Source organism: Solanum verrucosum, unplaced genomic scaffold (genome assembly GCF_900185275.1).
Source record: "Solanum verrucosum unplaced genomic scaffold, falcon-dt-bn FXZP01000234.1, whole genome shotgun sequence".
Classification (NCBI taxonomy): Eukaryota; Viridiplantae; Streptophyta; class Magnoliopsida; order Solanales; family Solanaceae; genus Solanum; species Solanum verrucosum.
In genome coordinates this window covers 1,318,283-1,340,113 of record NW_026020440.1, presented here as the reverse complement: position 1 = coordinate 1,340,113, position 21,831 = coordinate 1,318,283, and the positions used below count along the sequence as shown (strand labels likewise).

The 21,831-nt window shown below is 33.4% G+C and overlaps 3 protein-coding genes across 3 annotated transcripts; 1 reads left to right on the top strand and 2 right to left on the bottom strand.

Annotated features, from left to right (window-relative positions):
- Positions 1 to 1,281: 1,281 nt before the first annotated feature.
- On the bottom strand, positions 1,282 to 3,872 carry LOC125808293 (glutathione S-transferase APIC-like). The gene is made up of 3 exons (XM_049488015.1): positions 3,668 to 3,872; positions 3,119 to 3,167; positions 1,282 to 1,931 (listed from the first exon to the last, which is right to left on the bottom strand). Exons 1-3 carry the CDS (start codon positions 3,812 to 3,814, stop codon positions 1,483 to 1,485), a joined length of 645 nt encoding a protein of 214 aa, XP_049343972.1. The 5' UTR covers positions 3,815 to 3,872; the 3' UTR covers positions 1,282 to 1,482.
- A 1,643-nt stretch (positions 3,873 to 5,515) lies between these two features.
- Positions 5,516 to 12,599, bottom strand: LOC125808245 (uncharacterized). Its single transcript, XM_049487963.1, has 15 exons — positions 12,558 to 12,599; positions 12,309 to 12,384; positions 12,182 to 12,252; positions 11,701 to 11,740; positions 11,535 to 11,590; positions 10,713 to 10,901; positions 10,455 to 10,608; positions 9,723 to 10,045; positions 9,471 to 9,606; positions 9,274 to 9,391; positions 9,062 to 9,153; positions 8,901 to 8,992; positions 6,440 to 6,573; positions 5,952 to 6,043; positions 5,516 to 5,701 (listed from the first exon to the last, which is right to left on the bottom strand). The coding sequence occupies exons 1-14, from the start codon at positions 12,597 to 12,599 to the stop codon at positions 5,977 to 5,979; spliced, it is 1,590 nt and encodes a 529-aa protein (XP_049343920.1). The 3' UTR covers positions 5,516 to 5,701; positions 5,952 to 5,976.
- Positions 12,600 to 14,059: 1,460 nt separating this feature from the next.
- On the top strand, positions 14,060 to 18,874 carry LOC125808288 (wee1-like protein kinase). Its single transcript, XM_049488008.1, has 10 exons — positions 14,060 to 14,454; positions 14,873 to 14,933; positions 15,037 to 15,106; positions 15,558 to 15,812; positions 15,972 to 16,039; positions 16,127 to 16,236; positions 16,661 to 16,701; positions 16,792 to 16,940; positions 17,840 to 18,193; positions 18,494 to 18,874. Exons 1-10 carry the CDS (start codon positions 14,132 to 14,134, stop codon positions 18,587 to 18,589), a joined length of 1,527 nt encoding a protein of 508 aa, XP_049343965.1. The 5' UTR covers positions 14,060 to 14,131; the 3' UTR covers positions 18,590 to 18,874.
- The last annotated feature ends 2,957 nt before the right edge of the window (positions 18,875 to 21,831 follow it).

Below are 21,831 nucleotides of genomic sequence, written 5' to 3'. Positions count from 1 at the left end.
TATACTTTTGCAGATTATTATTTTGGATGGTGGCAATACAGTGTGAAAAGGGGATGTGTTTAAGAATGGGTCCAAGACCCCAAGAACATGATAGTTCTAATGGGATCTTCCATGTTTGAACTCTTTCTTCTTTGATTTTGATTTTCTTTGGAAGTTTGCTTTGATTTTGAGAGCTTTTCTATGGTTGTTCTCTTTGATTTGTGAATCAAAGATTTATTATCTTCAGAGAAATGGTGAGGCTTCATTCTATATCTTGGTATGTTGAAATATTTACTCAAGATATTGAAGCTTCTTATAAATTGAGGACAAAATACAAGCAAATTTATAGAAAAAAAACTTCATGAAATGAGAATAGCATTAGAGATGGCATATATGATAGATATGTCCACTTATTAAGCATATATTCCTTTTGTCTGTTGATGTGGATGGTGTATATATCAGCTTTTGCTCGTATCACTAGTCTTCGAACCTCTTTCGTCGGAAAATTTTTGTTTTATCAATACTAAAAAATCACTATTTTATCATTGGGATTATAATTTCCCATTGATTTTTTTTTTTAAGGGGCATTTCCATGGATTGAGCTCAGTGAGAAAAAAAATAGTAGTATTTCCACGTAGAAAAAAGAAAGTTTTTCAATATTCCACCATGCATTTTTCCTAATGAGTAAGTACGGTGAAAAAATTATGTCTTATAGCATAAATTTCTTATTGATTTACGATCGGAAAAATCCCATCTCCTCTGATGAGTGTTTGAGCAAAATAATATAAGTTCGAAGCAATAAATTTAGATGATTTATTTGTCTAGTTGCTTTAACATATTGGATTCCAGATAACAAAGTTGGAGGAAAAGTACTTTTAGTGGAACAAGAATATTATTTCCAATTGATGCTGTTGTGGATTAGATTCCACCAGATCTGACTACCAGATAAGAGCATAATCTCAAAAGACTGTAATCCACTCTAACATCCCCTTCATATTCGGGCTTCGGGCTTGATTGGAATGTGGATCAGAAGTCCAAACGGTGAAGTATCTGGCTCTGATATCATATAAAAATATGCTACTTTGAGCTAACTCAACTCTAAAATATACTTATGTAGAAAGATTGTTCAAATCCATATAAACAAACTACCAGTCCATTTCTCAACCAATGCGGGACTGTAACCCACTCTAAAAGTTTGCCTATTTATCTCAGAAAAAGGGAAAGAGATGAGGTTGAGTCTAAAAACACCAAATAATTATAAGATTTAAGTTATATACACTGGCAGTGTAAAAAATGTTATCACAAAAATATAGCGCACAATCATTTTATAAATGACTTGAATGTACCATATATACATCAGTACAACTAGTAAAATCACATAGATATAGATCACTGTTTATTGTATTGCAAGACAACAACTTCAGACAGGAAACACAACATACTAATACAGAAATGCTTCTGAAAAAACATGGATATATGTGGTCATTATTTTCATTTTTTTTTTCATTTTTGCAGCTTCTCCAAGCCCTTCACCCAAGCTGGTCTAGCCAATATATCAGCACACCATGCACTCACACGAGGGCGCGAATCAAACATTGTCTTAGCTTTTGTATTCATCAAATGGTATATATTTGGTATATGATGCAAATCAACAAGTGTAAAGGAGTCACCACCTAAGTATTTTGACTCTGTCAATCGAGTTTCGTAGATGTCAAGAACCTTAGACAATTGTTCTTCACTTTTTCTCACAATAGCATCATTTGTACTGCCCATGCCAATCATTGGTTTTATGACTAGCTCCCATGTTAGTTTTGAAGCAAGTGGTTCAAATTTTTGGCCTTCTACTTCCATCCATATTGACATAATGGCCATTTTCTTTGGATCTTGGAGTATTAGTTGAATGCCATTGCTAGCATAAGTATGAGCAATGTATTGAGTGATTGCCCTTGATTCTGCATTACAAGTGCACAATTTATCATATCAAATTGATAGTTTTAAAAAAAACAGGTCACTTATCAGTAGTGGTGGAATCAAGAATTTATAAAAAAAAAAACTTACATAAATAGCTAGTTGGATTCACTTGTTTACTTTTTCTAGCCGATATACATAAATTATACGTGATTATAAACGTATTATACATCTGCTGACTATTAGTTTAAACAGTTAAAGTGACGACTATTTAAATTAATTCTTCTTTATATATATAAAGAGGATTCAAAAATATATATCAGGATGTCAAAGTTAAAGATTGAACTTATGAACCATTTTACCACTAGTAAAATCTCCCTTTATGTCAAGGGGATTAAGGTTGGATATAACAATTGTTTTTACCCTATTTGCATAATATAACTATTCGACTAGAGGATTTAGTTGTCTCCGTTGTTGATTATGCACTAGTTTTCTTATTGGATGTTATGTTTTATATAATGTTTCCTCTTCTCTTACTTGGTTTGGATGTACTTGAGCCGAGGGTCCACCGGAAACAACCTCTCTACCTTCACGAGGTAGTGGTAAGGTCTGCGTACACTTTACCCTCCCAGACCCCACTTGGTGGGATTCCACTGGGTATGTTGTTGTTGTTGACTAGAGGATTTAGTTGAACCCCTTCTGTATTACTAGCTCTGGCCCAACTTGTATTATAATGTAAAAAAAATGGCACAATACATAAAAGTGTTCTTTAATTTGGACTCAACTGATATTTGTACCCTCCAATTTTGGATGTACACAAATAGACAGTTAAACTTGTATAAAGTTAAACAAGTAGACACACATGTCCTACGTGACATAATACACGTAGGACACCATGTAAGACTGCAAATTGTCATGTAGGTAGTGTGTGTCTTCATATTCAATTATATACAAGTTTAAGTGTCTATTTGTGCACATCCCAAATTTGAGAGCATATGTCAGATGAGGACAAGTTAAAGGACATTTTTATGTATTATACTAAAAAAATCGATTATAAGCATTAATAATTAGTAAACTAGTAAGTATAATGAGTTACTATAACATGATAAATTACACTGATAATATAAAAATTATTTACAATATCCGTGTATGTATGACTCAAATCTTTTCAAATTTACCACCTTGGTGCTGACATATACTACAAATTATAAGAATAGCTAAAACACTTTACCAAAGAGCTTTAAGTCCCCATCTTCAAATGCTGGTACTTGAGCAAAAGGCTGCACCAATTGTTGAAAATGTCATTTTAATATCCCATATGTATCCATGATTTCAAATTGCAATATGAAAAAAAAACCTAGACTGATAATAAGCATAAGTCAACCGATCTGAGTATTTTTGACACGAAATATAAATTTATTTATGTGTAAAAATCACTATCAAATAGATTTATAGTCTGTTTAGCCAAACTTTTATAAATCATTAATTTTAAAAAGTATTGTATTTGTTAAAAGTGTTTGTCGAAAAAATATTTTGGACAATGACAATTTGAATTTGCCATTAATTTGACAAATATTTTTGTCAGTGTTAGAGCAACAATTTGTGTTTGACCAAAGTCTAAAAAGTGGTTTTTGAAAGACAAAAAGTATTTTTTTCAGATCCAGCTACTACTGAAACACTAAAACATCTCAAATTTCTAAATAAACATTTTAAAAAAAAAATACTTCTAGCTTCTCAAAAACTTGATCAAATAGACTAATAATTAATTAATTATGCTTACATTGAGTGAAAGGAAAGGGTGCTTCTTGTGTTCTTCATTGGCCATATCAACAAAGACAAACTCAAAATCCAAATCCTTCTCAATAAGGCAAGAAACAACTCTCATGGTTGCAGTTGACAAGGGGATACCATGGACTTTGATTGCCATTATTTCAAGAATACTAATAAATTAGGATTATGATGGATTGCTTCAAGTTGATGAAATGAAGAAATATGGAGGGGTATATATAGGGTAAAATTTTCTTTGATTTCTTTCTTAAAAAAATCAATATATCCAAAAAGTCTTGGCTCCGAAGCAAACCCTTTAATGCTTTAAGATTAGAGGCTAAGTAATACCATGATTTTAAGATGGAGAAAGAACAATTTAATAATCTAATTAGGTAATTAATGACCTCACAACTATTCTTATATGTTGACTAAACCTATTTGTTAAGTGTATTTTGAAGTTGAACAAACAGGTTGGATAGTACAGACTGACCACTTCAAACTATGGGAGATGTGTAAACTTCAACACTTACATTATTTTTTTCTAATAAAAAAGTACAGTTGTCAATTCTATGTTGAGTAAACTAACTGATTAAGAGTCGTTCGGTGTAAGATATTATAATACTAAGATAAAATTTTGTGTTTGATTGGAGGTATTAGGCAATTCTGGAATTATTTATCCTACTATTTATATCTTAGTGATGTGATAAGTGATCTCATATACATGGTGGAATAACTTATCACATGATATCTTATCCCATCCCAAGATAATTAATCCCAGATAACTTGTTCCCAACCAAACGAACCCTTAGTATTGTTCAAAACCAAAAACACTTCGAGCAGGGGTTACAAAGTCAGTTTTACCACTAGATAACTACTCCCTTTGTCCACTTTTATTTGTCACGTTGCGCTTTTCGAAGTCAATTTGACTAATTTTCAAAGTTAAACAAAAAAAATTAGATATTCAAAAACTATACGAAAAGTACTATATATTCCAATTTTTTGCATATCAATATGACCAAAAAATACACCGTAAAATGTTAGTCAAAGTTATTATCGTTTGACTCTAAAAAAGAAAATTATGACAATTAAAAGTGGATAGAGGTAGAAATCTCAAAAGTTGGCTCATGAGGGGAGGACTGTCCAAGTCCATATAAGCAAAACCACCGGTTTCCAATCAATGTAAGACTGTAACCAAGTGTAACACCCTCTTTACGTCTAGACCTGAATGGAACGTGGACCAGAAGTCCAAATGGGGAAGGACCTAACTTGGTAACCATGTAAAGATATGGTAGTTTGGTCTAACTCAACCTGAAAAGCTAGCTCATTGGGTTGTGTGTGAGGGACATGAGAGGGGGGTGGAGGGAATTGCCCAAGTACATATAAACAAATTACCCATCCATTCCTCAACCAATGTGGGACTATAACCAACTCTAACAATTGGTCTGTTTACCGGGAAAGGGGAAGGATATGAGGTTGAGTCTAGAAACACCAATGATTATAAGAATTAAGTTATATCTACTGACAATATAAGAAATGTTATCAAAGAGATTTAGCATATAATCATTTTATAAATGACTTGAATGTACCATATATATATATATATATATATATATATAAATATATATCAGTACAACTAGTAAATCACATAGATATTGATCACTGTTTATTGTAATGCAAGACAACAACTTCATACAGGAAACACAACATAGTAAGACAACAACTTCAGACAGAAAACACAACATATTAAGACAACAACTTCAGACAGAAAACACAACATATTAAGACACAAATGCTTCTGGAAAAACATATATATAATTCCCATCAGTAGTGCATAATTGGAATATGGTGCAAACCTGCCCGGGTGAAACTGTCTCCTCCCAAGTATTTTCATTCCCTCAGTGTCACCTAGTATACATCAAAAATAGTTCCAAGTTTGTCTTCATTCTCTGCTAGAGCTGCATTGTCCGTCACCATTTGGAAGCAACAGGATCAAATTTTGTTTTTTCAAACTCCATCCACAGGCATGATGGCCATTTTATTGACCTTTCTGTGTATGTAGGCAATGTACCGAGTAAGATCCATCATGAGACTACTTAAAGAGCATAGGAAGTCAACTAAAAATCCACCAATCCAATGAGGCTCCAGAACAAATAAAGTGATCTGATTGCATTCATATATTTTGCAGTAGTCTTGAGTGAAATTTGTAGCGAAAAGGGATAAATTAGACTTCTATTTGGAAAATATAGGGCAAGTGCAAAGTACAACAATAAAGAATTCTCTAGAAACCTTGCTATTACCTTGGTATAAAATGTGATCCAAAGACTAAATCTGAGAGAAATATGCACACAAAATGATGGCCTCGTCTTTCGCGTTCACATGTACCTCCTTCCTGCACCAGAAAAAGTCAGTCTGGGAAAGAATCACTTAGTATTTGTTAAGCAATACAAGAAAGTTTAGTAAAAGGTACAGCTTTTACCAACTTGAAGACACTGGCATATGCACAACAATGGTATAAAGAATAATTTACAAGGACAGAATCAGAACTTTCCTCCGGGCTATGAGGGGATAAAATCAATCTAGCTTTGTCTGCTTCTTTTTTTTTTTATAAATTAAGTATAGAGTTACTCCATTTCTACCAAAAAGGTGTTCTAGGCATTTCAATCACAATAGTTTAGGTTGGGTGCCAAGAGCCATCTTACTCAAACGGGTACCGAGAAAAGAGTATTATTCCAAACAAACAAAAACAACAAATATTGAAAAAAGAAAATATTTGAGCTGCTCCTACCAAGGTTGATGTATGCGGATAACATTCCCTATTTCAAGTTCGACGTCTTTACAAATTCTCGAGCTAAAAATGATAGTAAACTTCCTTCTACCAGTACCCTTCCTTTCTCGAGGATTGCTCAGGCACTCAGAACCCTGCCAAAAAAAATAAAATTGACAATCGCATTCACCCAACACCACAGATCTATTCTGTTTGATAAATGAAACCATCAACACCAGCAAGAGTAGGAATAAACAGTTAATAAATGTTAGACCCCAACTTTCATTCTTAAACATTCCCATACGACGAAATGACTAGCTAGATGGTATGGAACTTCTTTTTTCCCCTTCTAGACCTATGTGCTTGGGGAATGAGTACTGATTAATGTTTTTCGAGATCACTTTTTTCCCTCCTGTATATAAACAACGCAGGTAAAACATAAATATATATCAATTTATTCAATCTGCATTAGATAATCCTCCAGTACAAACAACGTACATGGATCATAAGTGACAGTGAATGTCCTTGGTTAGACATTTGGATCATGGACAATTTCTGACCCTAAATTTGCAAGCTTCTTTGTGAATTAAAAAAATAATAATTAAGTGTCAAAATATCAATGATCTAAATATGTACTCCCTCGTCCCAAAAGGATTTTCACCTCTTCCTATTGGACTATATAAATTAATCACTTTCCTTGGAAGAAAAGATGTATCTCTTTTTTTCCTTCTTTTACTGAGAATGATATTTTATAATATGTCCATATGATTGTGAAATTTTTAATAGACCTACTTTCCCGTCAGTGTTCAAAAGAAAAATAGGTTAACGTCTTAGAAGATTCAACCTGCCAAACAATACAATTTTTTCCATGCGTCAGATAATGCCAAGTATAAATATGAATATTTGGACCAAGAGAGTTATGATCTTTAAAAATTACTGGTTTACATGCTGAAGTGATTAAGGCTGGCGTCATGACCAAAGTGAAAATATCCAGCTAGAGCACTAAGAAAATGCTGGAAAGCAAATTTACAGTTTCCATACACAAAAACTTGCTCTTCTTACTAGATTACCAAAGTCGAAAACTACTTATACTCAACAACAACATACCCAGTGTAATCCCACAAGTGGGGTCGAGGGAGGGAAAGCAGAACTTACCCCTACCTTTGTGGGGTAGAGAGGTTGTTTCCAATAGACACAAAACTACTTACACTACAACAACAACAACATACCCAGTGTAATTCCACAAGTAGAGCACACGGAAGGTAGAGTATATGTAGACCTTGACTCTACTTCGTATAGATAGAGAGGTTGTTTCAGATAGACCCTCGGCTTAAAATAAAGCATTTCCAAGCTTCTTGAAAAAGAGAATACAAAAATGAGAGCAGTAACAACAATGATACAAAACTATTTACACTGATTCCAAAAAATCTAACAGACATTCAGCATCCTCTACAAGGTTCTCTTTACACCAGGAAAAAAAACATTACACAGTTCATTTTAAGTCTCTGTGTAAACTTACCATCATGTGTCAACCCTAATAATTGCATAACCAAACCCATATAGCCATTCATACTGAATTTATGATCCTCATTCCATCTGCCAAACTAAGACTGATAAGACTATATTGTACACATTTCAGTATCAGAAAACCCAAATTCACTTCCCAATTAAGATTCTGCTGATTCTGCAGCCAGGATGACTGATAGATACAGCCAGAGGGTCTAACACCCAAATCAACTGCCCAGGGATGAACATTTTGATTCCAGCAGAAGTAAAGAAGAAACGAAGAAGTGGTTTAAGCACAAAGGATGAAAAATATTGATAAAGAACAAAAGAAGAAAGAAATCATAGAACAAATAAATGTCTCCATGGTCCCTCAGTTATCTGAATCTCCTAAGGGTCAAGTCGTAGATACTACAAGGAATACATTTCTGAATAAGTTTACACAGATCATAGTAAACACCATATTATTAAACGACAGCAATTATCGGGAAAAAATGAAAACACTGTGATGAATATAATTTCGGGAGTTCCTTACTGATTACACACTTCAAAAAAACCAACTACCACATTGTTTGTTTAATCTGCAGGGCTTGTTGCTTCGGAGGGAAATGGTGTATAGAAAGTTGAGAAACTATGACACTTCACCCAAAAGCTACCACCTATAATGGAAAGTAAAAGTTCTCCACCTGCAGTATCCATGGTCCTAGGCACCCTACCCGACTTTCTGTGCCATGCAACATGCTGAATTTCTAAAAGTTGCCCATTTATATGAGAATGGTAAATGTCCCAGGCACCACGTAAAAATTGGACTATCATCAAAACAAGTACTGGGAATTTCTACTTCAGAAACTAGTGAGAGCAAGAAAAGCACGCTCATGACCTTCAAAAAGTTGAAAGCAACATTGTATCCTCAATAAAGTAGACATACTCATACTTTTAACCTTCTGTTTAGCAAATGTACAATAGTTAGTTCAAGTACCTCTTCATCTCCATGTAAAGCACAAAAACAAACAGTCAGCTTGGCCTCCAAAGAACTTGACAAAATTCTCACATCAATGAAGCTTTCTTCACCTGAATTAACAGCAGAGGAGAAGGTCAGAAACAAGCAAGAGACAGGAGATACACAGTTTGGCCTTTTACCACTTGAAGCAGCATGTGTTTGTGACTTCTCCAAGAAATATGTATCTCTGTCCTTTTCACATTGCATCACGTGCTGCAACCTTCCAGATAACCTGCATGACTTATCAATACAAGTAAGAAAAGATAAACTTTGAAGAATATTTTTCTGTTTCTGTTCCTAGAAAACATGCAGAATATGCTCATAATTGATACGTTCTAGTTCCATAACTCACCCGAATTGCTTAGGCCTTGCAATAGATAGCCTCTCATTTGTGCATACAGCTCCTAACGCTAGATGAAATTGGTCAGCCATGGTCCTCTGAGGTATAGCAGACTTCAGAATCTGGGGAACTTCCTGAAACAAAAAGAAAGGAATTCAGAGAACTACATATGGCAATTGATCGTGATGATTACGCAATAAAAGATTAACTACATATTACATCCTCATCACTAGATGGATCACTATCTAGTTCCTCAGGTTGGTCGCCATTGCTCATGTTTCTGTCACCAAGCAGCAATAAGTTTCTCTTCCGTAAGAACCGTGATCCTTGTCTTTTTGTTTGCAGCTGCTGGATAAGCATGATTCTTACATACAAAAACATAATTGAAATAGTAAAAATGGTAATACGGAAGCGCTACTGAGATCTTTAAGAAAAGAGATCTGGAGAAGAAGAAAGCAAACCGTTTTAGGATTGCCTCGTGAGGAACTTGTATGCTGAAAGTGATCCAGAACCTCAGCCATGGAATGCTCATTTGGATCATGTACAACTGCTACTTCAGATGAGACCAAATTCTCCTCGAACTGTTGTACTTCTTTTCCACCATAATTCTCCAATAAGTCATCCAGTGACTCTATATTTTTTCTTTGCATGTCTAATTCTGCATTTAGGGGAAGCACAGATAAGGGTGTGCAGGTTTCACAATTATCATGGACAACCAAAGCATAATCTTTCTTCTGTGGCCGGGATTGGAACAAAAATTTGGGCTTAGATTTGCCCGAGCTTCCTGCAGTTGATATCAAAAGTCATTTCAAATTTACAGCTTGAAAACTCAATCACAGATCTCAAGTAAAGAAAAAGAGCCATCAGAGATGTCAGATTTGAGGATTCAATATTGAGATGCATCCATTTCTTTTCTATTTTACTTGGAGTCCACTTGTTCCTGAGAAACACTACTACTACACATGTTATGCTGGTTAGTTTTTTTTTTTTTTTTTTGTGGGGGTGGGGTGGGGTGGGGTGGGGGATTACATTGTTATGCTAGTCAGTAACAGCTTAGTCCAAGACAATTTAACCAACTATGATGAAAAATGCTTGATTAAGATCATTCTTCTCATTGGTGGAGTTGACGACATCTTTAGCATCAAGACAAAGAATGCAAAATATGGAAATGAAGTCAACAGAAATACTAATACCTTTAGATGATCTGTTCAATTTTGATGAGGCCCCATATTGCGATGAACACCCAGCATCTTTATTGAAGAAAGCTCCTGATTTGCAATCTGCACTTACTTTAGGCATTGTACTTTTACCATCTCTTTTAAAATTTCCATCAGTAGAAGGCCTCATCTGCCAGATTTTTAACCTCCAAAGATCCACTTAGTATTGGTTGGACAAAATATTAAGTATTCTAGTGACATCGATTTTGCAGACATAGAGATCAGCAGTCATACCTCATCATCAGACAAAATTTCCTCTTCTGAATTACAAGTGGATGCCATTCTATTGACGTGACAAAATTCGTCATCTAAGGAGCAGGACAACGCCATCCGATGATCATTTTTGTTGATGAAGCTACCATCCTGACTCTTAAACAAAGGAACTTCAACGTCATCTTCTTCGCATAAACCTGTCCGCCTCTGCTGACAAGAATGCAACCGCAACTGTAAGAGGAAGTCGTCATCTGAACCTTCTACTGCTTATCACTTTTGTCTATCTCCACTTAGTAATAGATCCCTTTTGTAGATGGGATACACATAATGATAATACAGGCCTCCCCCATCAATTAATAAGCTATGTGTTGCGTATGAGAACAAAGTTCCACGTTGGTAGCTTTTTTTTCTTTTTTCTGATAAGGTAGTTGCACATAGGTAGCTGAAAGGAAAAAGAAGCTACATAAAAGGTATAGGGATGGATACTCTTAATGTGTGAGCCCTTTTTGGGAAAACCATGCGACTTTGGCCCAAAGCGGACAATATCACACCATGCTAAGAGTATCTTCAGGTTATTTTAGCCCAACACTTTGTTCCTTAAACTGAACGATTCCAGAGAAATGGGAAAAGTGGAGAGCAATTTTTTGTTGAACTCCCCATCAAAAAGTCAATTTCCATGTTGAATTCTTAACCACCATGACCCATTAAAGTCAACTAGGAACTTTTTGAGACATATTTAACCCAACAAAAAAAGAAGAAGAGGAAAAGACAAGGACCAAAGGAACAATAGAAAGAAGAAATGAAGGTAGGTCGTATGACAAAAAAAAGGAGGTGAATTCAAACCAGTACCAGCATATCAGAGTTCACTGTATCGGTTGAATGATGAAGTCTTTTGACATCTGCAGAAGATTAACATGGATAACTTCTCAAATGTCCTTAACTTTTTGAATATTTTGCATGGGGGTGTTGATGAATGAAAATTCAAGTGGAGAAGTTTCATTGGGAATACCTGTGAGCAGTTCAAGCTGGGAAAGGACTCCTAAACCTCCCTGACAAACAAGCAACATCAAACTCTTGGGCATTATAAAGTATTCATCAGCAAATTCATATACAAAATAAGGGGGAGTTCACCGATAACTAGAAAATTTGTGCAGTGAACATGCCTGCATTGTGTGAATAAACACTAAACACTTTATCTCATAACTATAATTTAATTGCTAACAATCAAAGCCAAAACATAAACCCTTACCCTCCAAAGCATTTTGAAATTTGTTTTTCTACGAATAGTAAGCAAGACAATTATGTCATAACATTTTAACAATCAATCAGCCAATAAGACAATTCTTCAGGCTCATTTTCACTATAACAGTAAACAAATTTTGTCTTAGATTAAAGATATAGTACGGGTTACCAAGAACATTATATAAGGCAGCTGGAGTTTTAACTCGAGGAATTTGAAAATGTAAGCAAGAAAATTAACTAGGCATTACCTTGTTTTCTAAGGATCCACTAAGACAATTGTCATTTGTCATCCATTTGTCATCGTCCATTTCTTCCTCTTCTAACAATTTCAAACAAGGCAAAGAAGATTCAATTAAAGCAAACAAACAAACAAACCTAGGTTATTACTGGGAAGCTTTCCTTCAAGGAGAAGAAAGGTACCGGAAAAACTCTGGTCCGAATCTTGCTTTTCCTACATTATAATTGAGGAAATCAAGTTCAATTCTACGGAAAACATCGAAATTCATTCAAAATCAACACAAAAATCGTCTGAACAATTGCAGGTAACCTAAAACTACAATTCTGATGAGATAATCTCCGATCTTTGAGCTAAATGATGAAAATTGTTCGGAAAATCTGGAATACCTGAAGATAAACTCTAGTGGCAGCTGAGCCTTTCTCTTCCATAGCCGGTAACAGGCAGAGAAGCAATTTTACGGAGCTAATTGGGGCAAGAGTGGCGGGAAGTTAAGAGTGAGGAGTGGAGTTGAACTGTATATATACTGATACTACTACTGTAATTTACTTTTTTTTTTTTTTGTTAAATAAAGCCAAGTAGTGAAGAGATTTTGTTGAATATAATATAATCAAATTGGACACTTAAATTATCCAATATAACATAAACACTTCCTATGAAAAATATAATATTTTCTTCTTAAATTAGTTTTCCAAACAGCACCAGCAAATGATAGTTAGAGTCAGCTTAAGTAAAAAAAAATTCAAATCTGAACATATTTAAACCTTCCAATTTTCGAGCATTTAAATATGAGAGTTAAGAACTAAACTTTTCAAGTATGTAACAATACCATAATCTCGATTTACATATCAACTGAGGTAATTAGATGATTACACAAAATTTCAACTTCTAAACTCAATCCAACATTCAAATTTTTTACATAAAAAGTTGATATTCAAAAGTTTCTAAAACCTACTCCTCCCTCACTTTGTGTTATATTATATGTAGAAATTGCTTTTGCATTCTAATGGTGGTGTGCAAAAGTTTTGTTTTAAATGTGAGCTTATTTGAAGTAGATTTTGAATTTTTTTGAAATATTTTTATTAACATTGAAATCAAACTTTCAAACAATATCTTATTGAATAACAATAACACACAAAGTTATACTTATTCGATAGAATTTGTGAATAGTTAACAATATAAGTAATATATAGAAAACACAAATCCTACCAATTCAAATTCTATGAACAAAATGAGCAAGCACTAAAAGTCTTACCAATATGATAGATTTCAAGTTAATTCACAACATTTAATGTAAATAATTACAAGTCTTGATAATCTAGTTGAATTTAAAGGCAACTCAATAATATGCATTGTAATTTGTAAAGCGTTACAAGTAATTTTTGATAATTAACATGACTTCAAGATAGACACTTTATAAACATATGTTATAAACATTTACAAGACTTGAAAAATCAATATATATTGTGAACAATTGAACAATAATCTTGTCAATTCGATAAAACTTCAAGGTAATACAACAACAAATCGACCAAATGAGCAACAAAGACAAAAAAAAAAAAACTCAAGAAAATCTTGTTAATTCGGTAAAACTTCTTGGTAATTCAACAACACATCAACCAAATGAACAAAATTAAAGACCACAACTTTAAGAGATTAAAATTAAAGATCACCCCGAAATAAGGACAATTTGTGCAAAACTTGAAATCAAGACAAGGTGTAGTGGGTACTGGGCCCCAAGCGAAGCCTTGGGCCTAAAAGTTGCTTTACTGGCCCATGAAAAAAGCTTACACAGCACGCCTGGCTCCCATAGATACTATAGTAGCCCAAATATATAAACCCGCTCAAATTTGAAATCTCCCAAATCCCCATTTTCAGCAAAACACTGACACCATTACAGAGGTGAAGCACCGAGCACGAACTCTCTTCAGATTCTCTCTACAAGAAGCTCCATTTCCAGCTGATGGAGAGGAAAACTCCAAATAGAACAAGGAGGAAGCAGAGAAGCAACCAAAAAAGCAAGAAGAGGATGAACAAGGGTTCACTTTCCAGGCATTTCACTGTTGGGATTGCCAAACCTCCGCTTCCTAATCAACAACAGCTTCATTCCTTATTTTCTAATGTTACTTTACCGAATCCTTCTCGATTCCAGAAACTTCAGGATTCTGATGACCTTCCGCCAGCTCAATCTCAGTTCTCTTCAGTTTTGTCGTTGAATCTCGATGCTGATGCTGATGTTGCCGATGTTGCTGAAAAGGATTTCATTCTCAGTCAAGATTTCTTCTGGTAAATTTTTTTTCCTTTTTTTTTCTTTCGATTAGAAAGATATGGGTTTGAATGGAATAAGATGTAGAGTAGCCACTGGGATTTGAACTGGTTCCGATTGTGCCCTTTTTGGTCCCTTGATGTTCCAATTGGGACGGGGAACTGATTATGGTGTAATTTATTGATTGCTTACTGCCCAAATTTTTACATTAGTTAGGTTTTGATTTTTAAACTCTTACATCTAATTCCTGATCATATCTTTGTATTGGGGATCTTAGTAGCTTTGTTGGTTGCCTAACTTAACTCGCACCTTGTTGGTAAGGGTTTGATTCCCCAACTTGTAATCCCCTCCCCCGATTTTTTAAATATAAAAGATCATATCTTCACATTGTATCCTCTAGTTTTGTTTTCTACTTATAATTAATTTTTTGGAATGCAGTACCCCGGATTACCTAACGCCAGATGCACCTGCAATTTGTAATGGGCTTGATGGTGATAAGGTAATTTCTTTACCAGAGTGTGTTAAAAATTGTGACTTTTTTTTCTCTATGACAGGCTGTTGTTTCAGTATGTCATACTGTGCGCTTCCCTCTATTTTTTTAGGAAGATTATACTCCTTGTCCCAAATCACCCGAGAAGCTTCAAAGTGTATCAAGAAAGAGGCCGCGACTAGGTATGAATTCGTTCTTTGGTGTCCATTTCACTTCAATTTTCATTTGTGGAATCGTTACTGGCTCTGTCAAGTTTTTAACTTTTATCATGCAAAATCTCTTCTTTCTTTTCTTATTTTTGTTCTACTATTGAGGCATAACAAAGGCGTTGAGTAAGGTGAGGTGACAAACTAATAGCACATTCGGATATTGAAGAAAATTAGAACAGAATAATCTTTGAAAGTTTAAGACACTATAATGTGTATGAATATCCCTTGCATTATCAAGCTTCTATTTTTAGCCGTTCTTTTTGTTAGTGTCAGACACCTTTGAATCTCGAGATCTCTTTCTCTCTCTCTCTCTTTCCACTTTAGCATGTTTTGAAGTTTGTTTGCACAATTATCTTCCATAATTAATCGGAAAATTGTAAATTAACTTTCTTATGGTCTCCTTTCATGATGCCCATCTTTACAGCGTCGGTAAGGCCTTTTAGTTCCGATTTATCTGGACAGCAGCAGCCAGTAGATATTCCTACAGATACTTTTGGGACAGACGAAACGAAATCAGAAAAGATAAGTGAGTCAGAAAAGGGTCCCAGTTATGTGTCACAATCTGCTATTGCTTTAAGATATCGAGTCATGCCTCCTCCATGCATTAGAAACCCTTATCTCGGGGATGCTTCCGGGATAGATGCTGATCCTTTTGGGAACAGGAGATCCAAATACCCAGGTACTGGTCAGTGAATTTGAATAATTGGTGGATTCTATTTTCTTTGGAACAGTTTAGTACTTCAAAAGAAAATTAGAGTGTGATCTCTTGTTCTTCGTGGCAGAATCATTGTGTTGTTTTCTGTTAAATTCCTAATGGTACTCTTTCTTTGATCTGTAGGTTTTAACCCTGCAATTTCTGGTAATGATGGTCTGTCACGGTATCGGACTGATTTCCATGAAATTGAGGTATGTTTGATGCTTGTATTCTTGACTCCTACTAATACTTTCTTAATTTTTTTTCTGGACCTATCTAAGACCCTTTTATTCTTTCAGCAAATTGGTAGTGGGAACTTCAGCCGTGTTTTCAAAGTCTTTAAGAGAATTGATGGATGTATGTATGCAGTGAAACATAGCACTAAACAGTTACATCAAGACACAGATAGGTGATATTTCCTTTCTTTCAACACTCTGGCCTTTATGATATGAAATCAGAGTGTGTATTTTTCTTGACATATCATATAACTAAAAGAAACATTTCCTTAGTTATTTTCTGATATCCTGTTGGCCATATAATTGGTAGCATCTAATAGCGGTGGAAGTTTGGGGTGAGGCTAGAGTGGTATTGCTATGGGGTTTTCATGATATACGAATTAAGAATGCAATAGAAAATATCCTACGTCCATAGTGTATGTGTACTGTTTCTTACATTTGTCATACCGTATTTTCTCCAAGATGACATTTTCAATAGATTTGAGCACATATTTTTGGAAAATGTCTTCACAAGGTGAATCTTATGTGATGCCAAACATGCTGTTTATATTCAATATAGTTCAGCCATATTTATGCATCTAAATTGTGTTCTTCCAGGAGAAAGGCTTTGATGGAAGTGCAAGCATTGGCTGCTTTAGGTAGCATGCTGGTCTACTTTTGTTGCTGATATTATCATTTGAACTACCCCAGAGATTATTGTTTCAACATGTTTTGCTTTTATATTACAGGACCTCATGAGAACGTAGTTGGCTATTATTCATCTTGGTTTGAAAATGAACACCTTTACATCCAAATGGAGCTCTGTGACCACAGCTTATCCAACAAAAAATATTCTGAACTATTTTCGGAGGTAGAAGTTTTGGAAGCCATGTATCAGGTGCGGCTCTTGTTGGAATCTTTAAGAGCTACTTTTGTGTCATGTACTGAGTATGACCGTCTTATAAGTCTGTGAAAAAAAGTTAGAAGGAAGATATATATCTTGCAAACCAATTATACTTCATCGACCAAAGAGATAATTTTTGACTATATACATAAACAATGATCATATCACCAATTATGAAACTTCAACTGCTAAAATAACTGTGGTTTCCATCTGTTATTTAGGGGAAGCAACTGTAGCAAAGTCAGTACCTAATCCACCCTCCTAATACTTGCAACATGCAGCATACAACATGCAACATTTCATAATGCTTTAAGGCGTTTCATGGAAATACGATATTCAAATCTAGTTCCATTTTGTTATTTACACTGGAAGGGTGTTACTTTTGTAACTTGATTCTCATTCAAATGCATAATGTTCCCCAAATATCCTGCATTGAGTTAGTGCCTGTTGATTTCACATGAGAAAAGAGGATCAGACTATAGGCTGTTAAAAAAAGAAGAGAGGATCAGCCTTATATCTGTTATAGAAGCTGATACCATTGACTGTATATGTGATCCAAATAACCCCCTTTTAGGTGGTAGGGAAGCTGTTTTATATCATGTATCCTGGGATTTATTACTATCCTCTAGCTTGAGATATGACTGGAACTGGCTTTCAATTTTGAGATGCCGAAGACCTGTATAGTAAAATATTTTGAGCTTTTAGTCCTGATCTTCTTCGAAATGCTTAGAGTTCACTCTTTGTCTACTAACCACATTTTGCTGTTGACTTCCCTTTGCTTGTTTTTGTTTGTGTATCTGGGTATTTTATTTGTGGGGTGGGAAGGCTGAGGAAAAATGGTTTTTCAAATTGAGGTCAAAATATTGATACTTGAGATGCTTTCTGATATGCAGGTAGCCAAGGCATTGCAGTTTATACATCAGAGAGGGGTAGCTCATTTAGATGTAAAGCCAGATAATATTTATGTGAAAAATGGTGTATATAAGCTTGGTGATTTTGGATGTGCAACTCTTCTTGATAAGAGCCAGCCTATTGAAGAGGGTGATGCACGTTATATGCCCCAAGAAATACTTAATGAGAACTATGATCATCTTGACAAAGTTGACATATTCTCCTTGGGCGCTGCAATATATGAACTTATTAGAGGGTCTTCACTGCCAGAATCAGGCCTTCATTTTCTAAACCTTAGGGAGGGGAAATTGCCTCTTCTTCCGGGTCACTCCTTGCAATTTCAGAATCTACTCAAGGTGCTAACTTCTTCCCTTTTACTATGTTAAGAAGTCCGTAGATGGTATTTTCCTATATGCTTCATATTCATATGACTTGATCATCTTTCATATTGTACAACCAGCATGGTACCTGAAGGTATCAACTGTAATCTGCACAATATACCATATATTTTAATTCGAGTATATCTCAATATAATTAAGCTGTAATTAGGTAGATGATATATTTCGTTGTCTGTGTCCATGTATGATAAAGCTAATCCATAGTATTCTGTAGAAGCAATTGCTGATTCTGTATGTTCAAATTGTAAATGTTCTCAGGCAATGATGGACCCAGATCCAACACGCCGTCCTTCTGCAAAAAGCCTTGTGGATAATCCAATCTTTGAAAGATGGCAAGGAAATGCTAACAAGTAGATATCCATGTAAATCACTGTTTTCTCGGATTTGTCGAGAACTACTTTTGCCAAAGCTGCAGTTTCTCATGCAGCATTCTGGTGTTGACCTATAGCCATATCTGTTAATAAAGATAAAGCCTCATGCACCAAATTTTCCCATTTTGATGGTGCTACTTTTGCCAAATATTGTATCAAGAGGAAATGTTGTATCCTAATTGACCTGCAAACTGTGGTTTGTATGTCAAAATATGGTATTTGGTGGTTTTAAGCTGATTAATTCAGTATTGGTTTTTGGTTTTGGTAACTCACATTTGTATTAATCACCAGTAAAATAATTACATAATCATGGCAAGTTTAGACTCACTTGCTATTTCTCAAGATGGAAAATACTACAAAATTCAACAGGAAATTACAGTTTCACATTTAAAATCGCTGTGAAACTCATTAATTTTATAAATATATTAAAATAAAAATTAACTAATATACTTGTTTATGTAATCATAGTATTTATTTTTAGACATGTGATTTCATATTGTGATATATAATCGATATGAAATCATGAAATGAAATCAGCGTTTAGATATGTAATTTCACATTGATTTCATCTCATGATTTTATACCAAATGAATTTTCCAAAAATTGACCCACAAATTTATATTTTATAAAAACAACCCTACATTTAGAGTTTGTTTGATATTGCTGCTAAAAAACAACTTACTTTTAGAAGCACTCTTTTAAAATGCCTTTTAAAAATGTGCTTTAGAAAAAAAACAATTTGTGTTTGACTAATTCATTTAAAAAGTGTTTTTCATAAGCAAATTGTGTTTGACTAATCTTTTTAAAAAAATGCTTTTAAGAGTCAAATTACAAAAAAGACAACTGTTAATGTACTTCTAATATTAAAATTATTTTATAGAGATAAACTATTTTAAATATCTATTATAAAAATACAATTAATTTTTTATTTTTTTAAATTAAAATTTACATGTTTAAATTTTCAATCAATATTATACCTTTTTGAGAGGCTGAAATCTTTAATTGTTATTTTTTTCTTTTTTCTAAGCTTGAAAAAATATTGTTGTTACCTTTTTTCTAATTCTATAAAATAATATATAATATATTAAATAATAATATATAAACGTAAAATAAATTATAAGATTTATTATATAAAGATAAAAATAAAATTCTTAAATGAAATTTGACCAAATTTAGGAAATATGCTACTTAATTAATAAGAAATATATTGGTAAATATGTATATATGAAAATGATATTTTAGTCTTGAGAAAAATAATTTTTTTTCTACTTCTGCTTTTTTTAAAAAGCAGAAATTGTTAGCTTCTTTCCAACAACAGAAAAACTGCTTCCGCCATTTAAAAACACTATTATTGATTTGCCAAACACTTAATTTTTCAACAAAAGTGTTTTTCCCCCCTCAAAATAAGTATTTCTGGCGTCCCAAGAGCAATGCCAAACAAACTCTTATATCTACTAACCATTTATTTCATATATAAATAAAATTTATAATTCATATCATTACTTTTTAAACCATTTATATCTCATATAACGATTAACAAAGAATTTATTATTATTTCAAATCAATTTCTACTTTACCATTTATATTCACCAATTTTATTATTTTTTGTCAAATTTATTTACCAACCAAATTGATCAACAAATGACTCAAAGTAACAACATTGGTTTATATTCTCAGTCATATAATCGAGAAATGCAAGTTCAACGTGAGAAGATAGTTTGTACTATGTGAGAGGATTATATTAAAGACTAGTACACTACAATTTATGTTCAATTTTATTTTTTATTGAATTAAAGTTTGATTAATAAATGTTGTATATTTTTAGAATAACATTGTGATAGTGTATTATGCAATTTTATAAACTTTTGATTATTTTGGTAAAGATTGTATAAAAAATTAGGACAATTTTAATAATTTTACCACTTACGAATTTTTTATATTTAAGAAAAAATATAATATTTCTCGACTCTCATGAACTTTACACCTTTTATTTCGACATATACCTAATTAAATTTTATCCTAATTATCCCATATATTTGACTATTTCATAGCTTTTACCTCCTTTTAACGATCTCAACCCAAGGATGTATGATATGCACTCGTTGTTGCAAGGACATTTTTTGTCTACATGGTCCTTTTTTTTTTTATAGGTAAAAGATTTCATTTATCAAGGGAATATTTTTAGCTCAAGGAAATAAAACAAAACAAAATTGTCACACATGAATTGAACATAGTCTCGAGCTTAGGCCTCGTTTGTTTGTATTTAATAGAGGTTTTAAATTTAATTATTAAGATTCAACTTATTTAATGTGTTTGTTTTATGATCTGAATCTTAATTATTAAGGTTTAACCATGCATTTATTTTATTTCCTTAAATGTAACACACAGTCTTAACACCATTCAAACTTATTTAAAACAATACGCGTTATTACTTCCCACAAAATTCTATAAATTGATCACTTTTTTAATATTTTAACAAAAATATCTCAAAATACCTAGAGTGGATAAAGGGAAAAAAGAAGGAGAAGGAGGAAACAAATATATATAAATTGAGCCCTCTACCTTGGTATAAAAAAGGGTAAAAAATAACTTCTAACTTTCCTTGCAACAACTCCACCATAGCATATATAGGCATAATAGGTCAGTGTTTTTTCTCAATTCTATTTATATCTCAAATATTTTGTGATTTTTTTTTCTTTCTGTTTTCTATTTTTTGTTTACTTGTGCTTATTTGCTTATAACTAGTAAAGTTGATTCTATTGTTCTGTACTATTTTTAAAAGAGACTTTAAAATGAACTTCTTTAGTGTTGATTTTTGAGGATATTAGTGTTCTTAATTATATGAGTATTCATTGTTTTTCTTTCTAAATTATGTTAAATAGGTGATCTTTTTTGTTTTCAATCTTGTAATGTTCTAGTGCTTGAACTTCTTAATTAGTTGTAATGTGTTAATTGCAAAGTGAAAAAAAATGTAATTAGATGAGGGTTCTAGTTTGGCTGTGACACTTTTAATATTAGTTATGTGTGAAATTTGATTTGATTAAAGATACCTTTTCAATTTAATTTTAACAAACCTTAATGCATGTGAGATGTTTGTTGTTGTGTTTATTTGGTTATGGGGAGGTTATAAGGCATCTAGATAATTACCACGAACTTGATGACTTGTTTAATCAATACAATTAATTACCTCAATTATTATTTTGATGAGAAAGAAGAAGAACATGA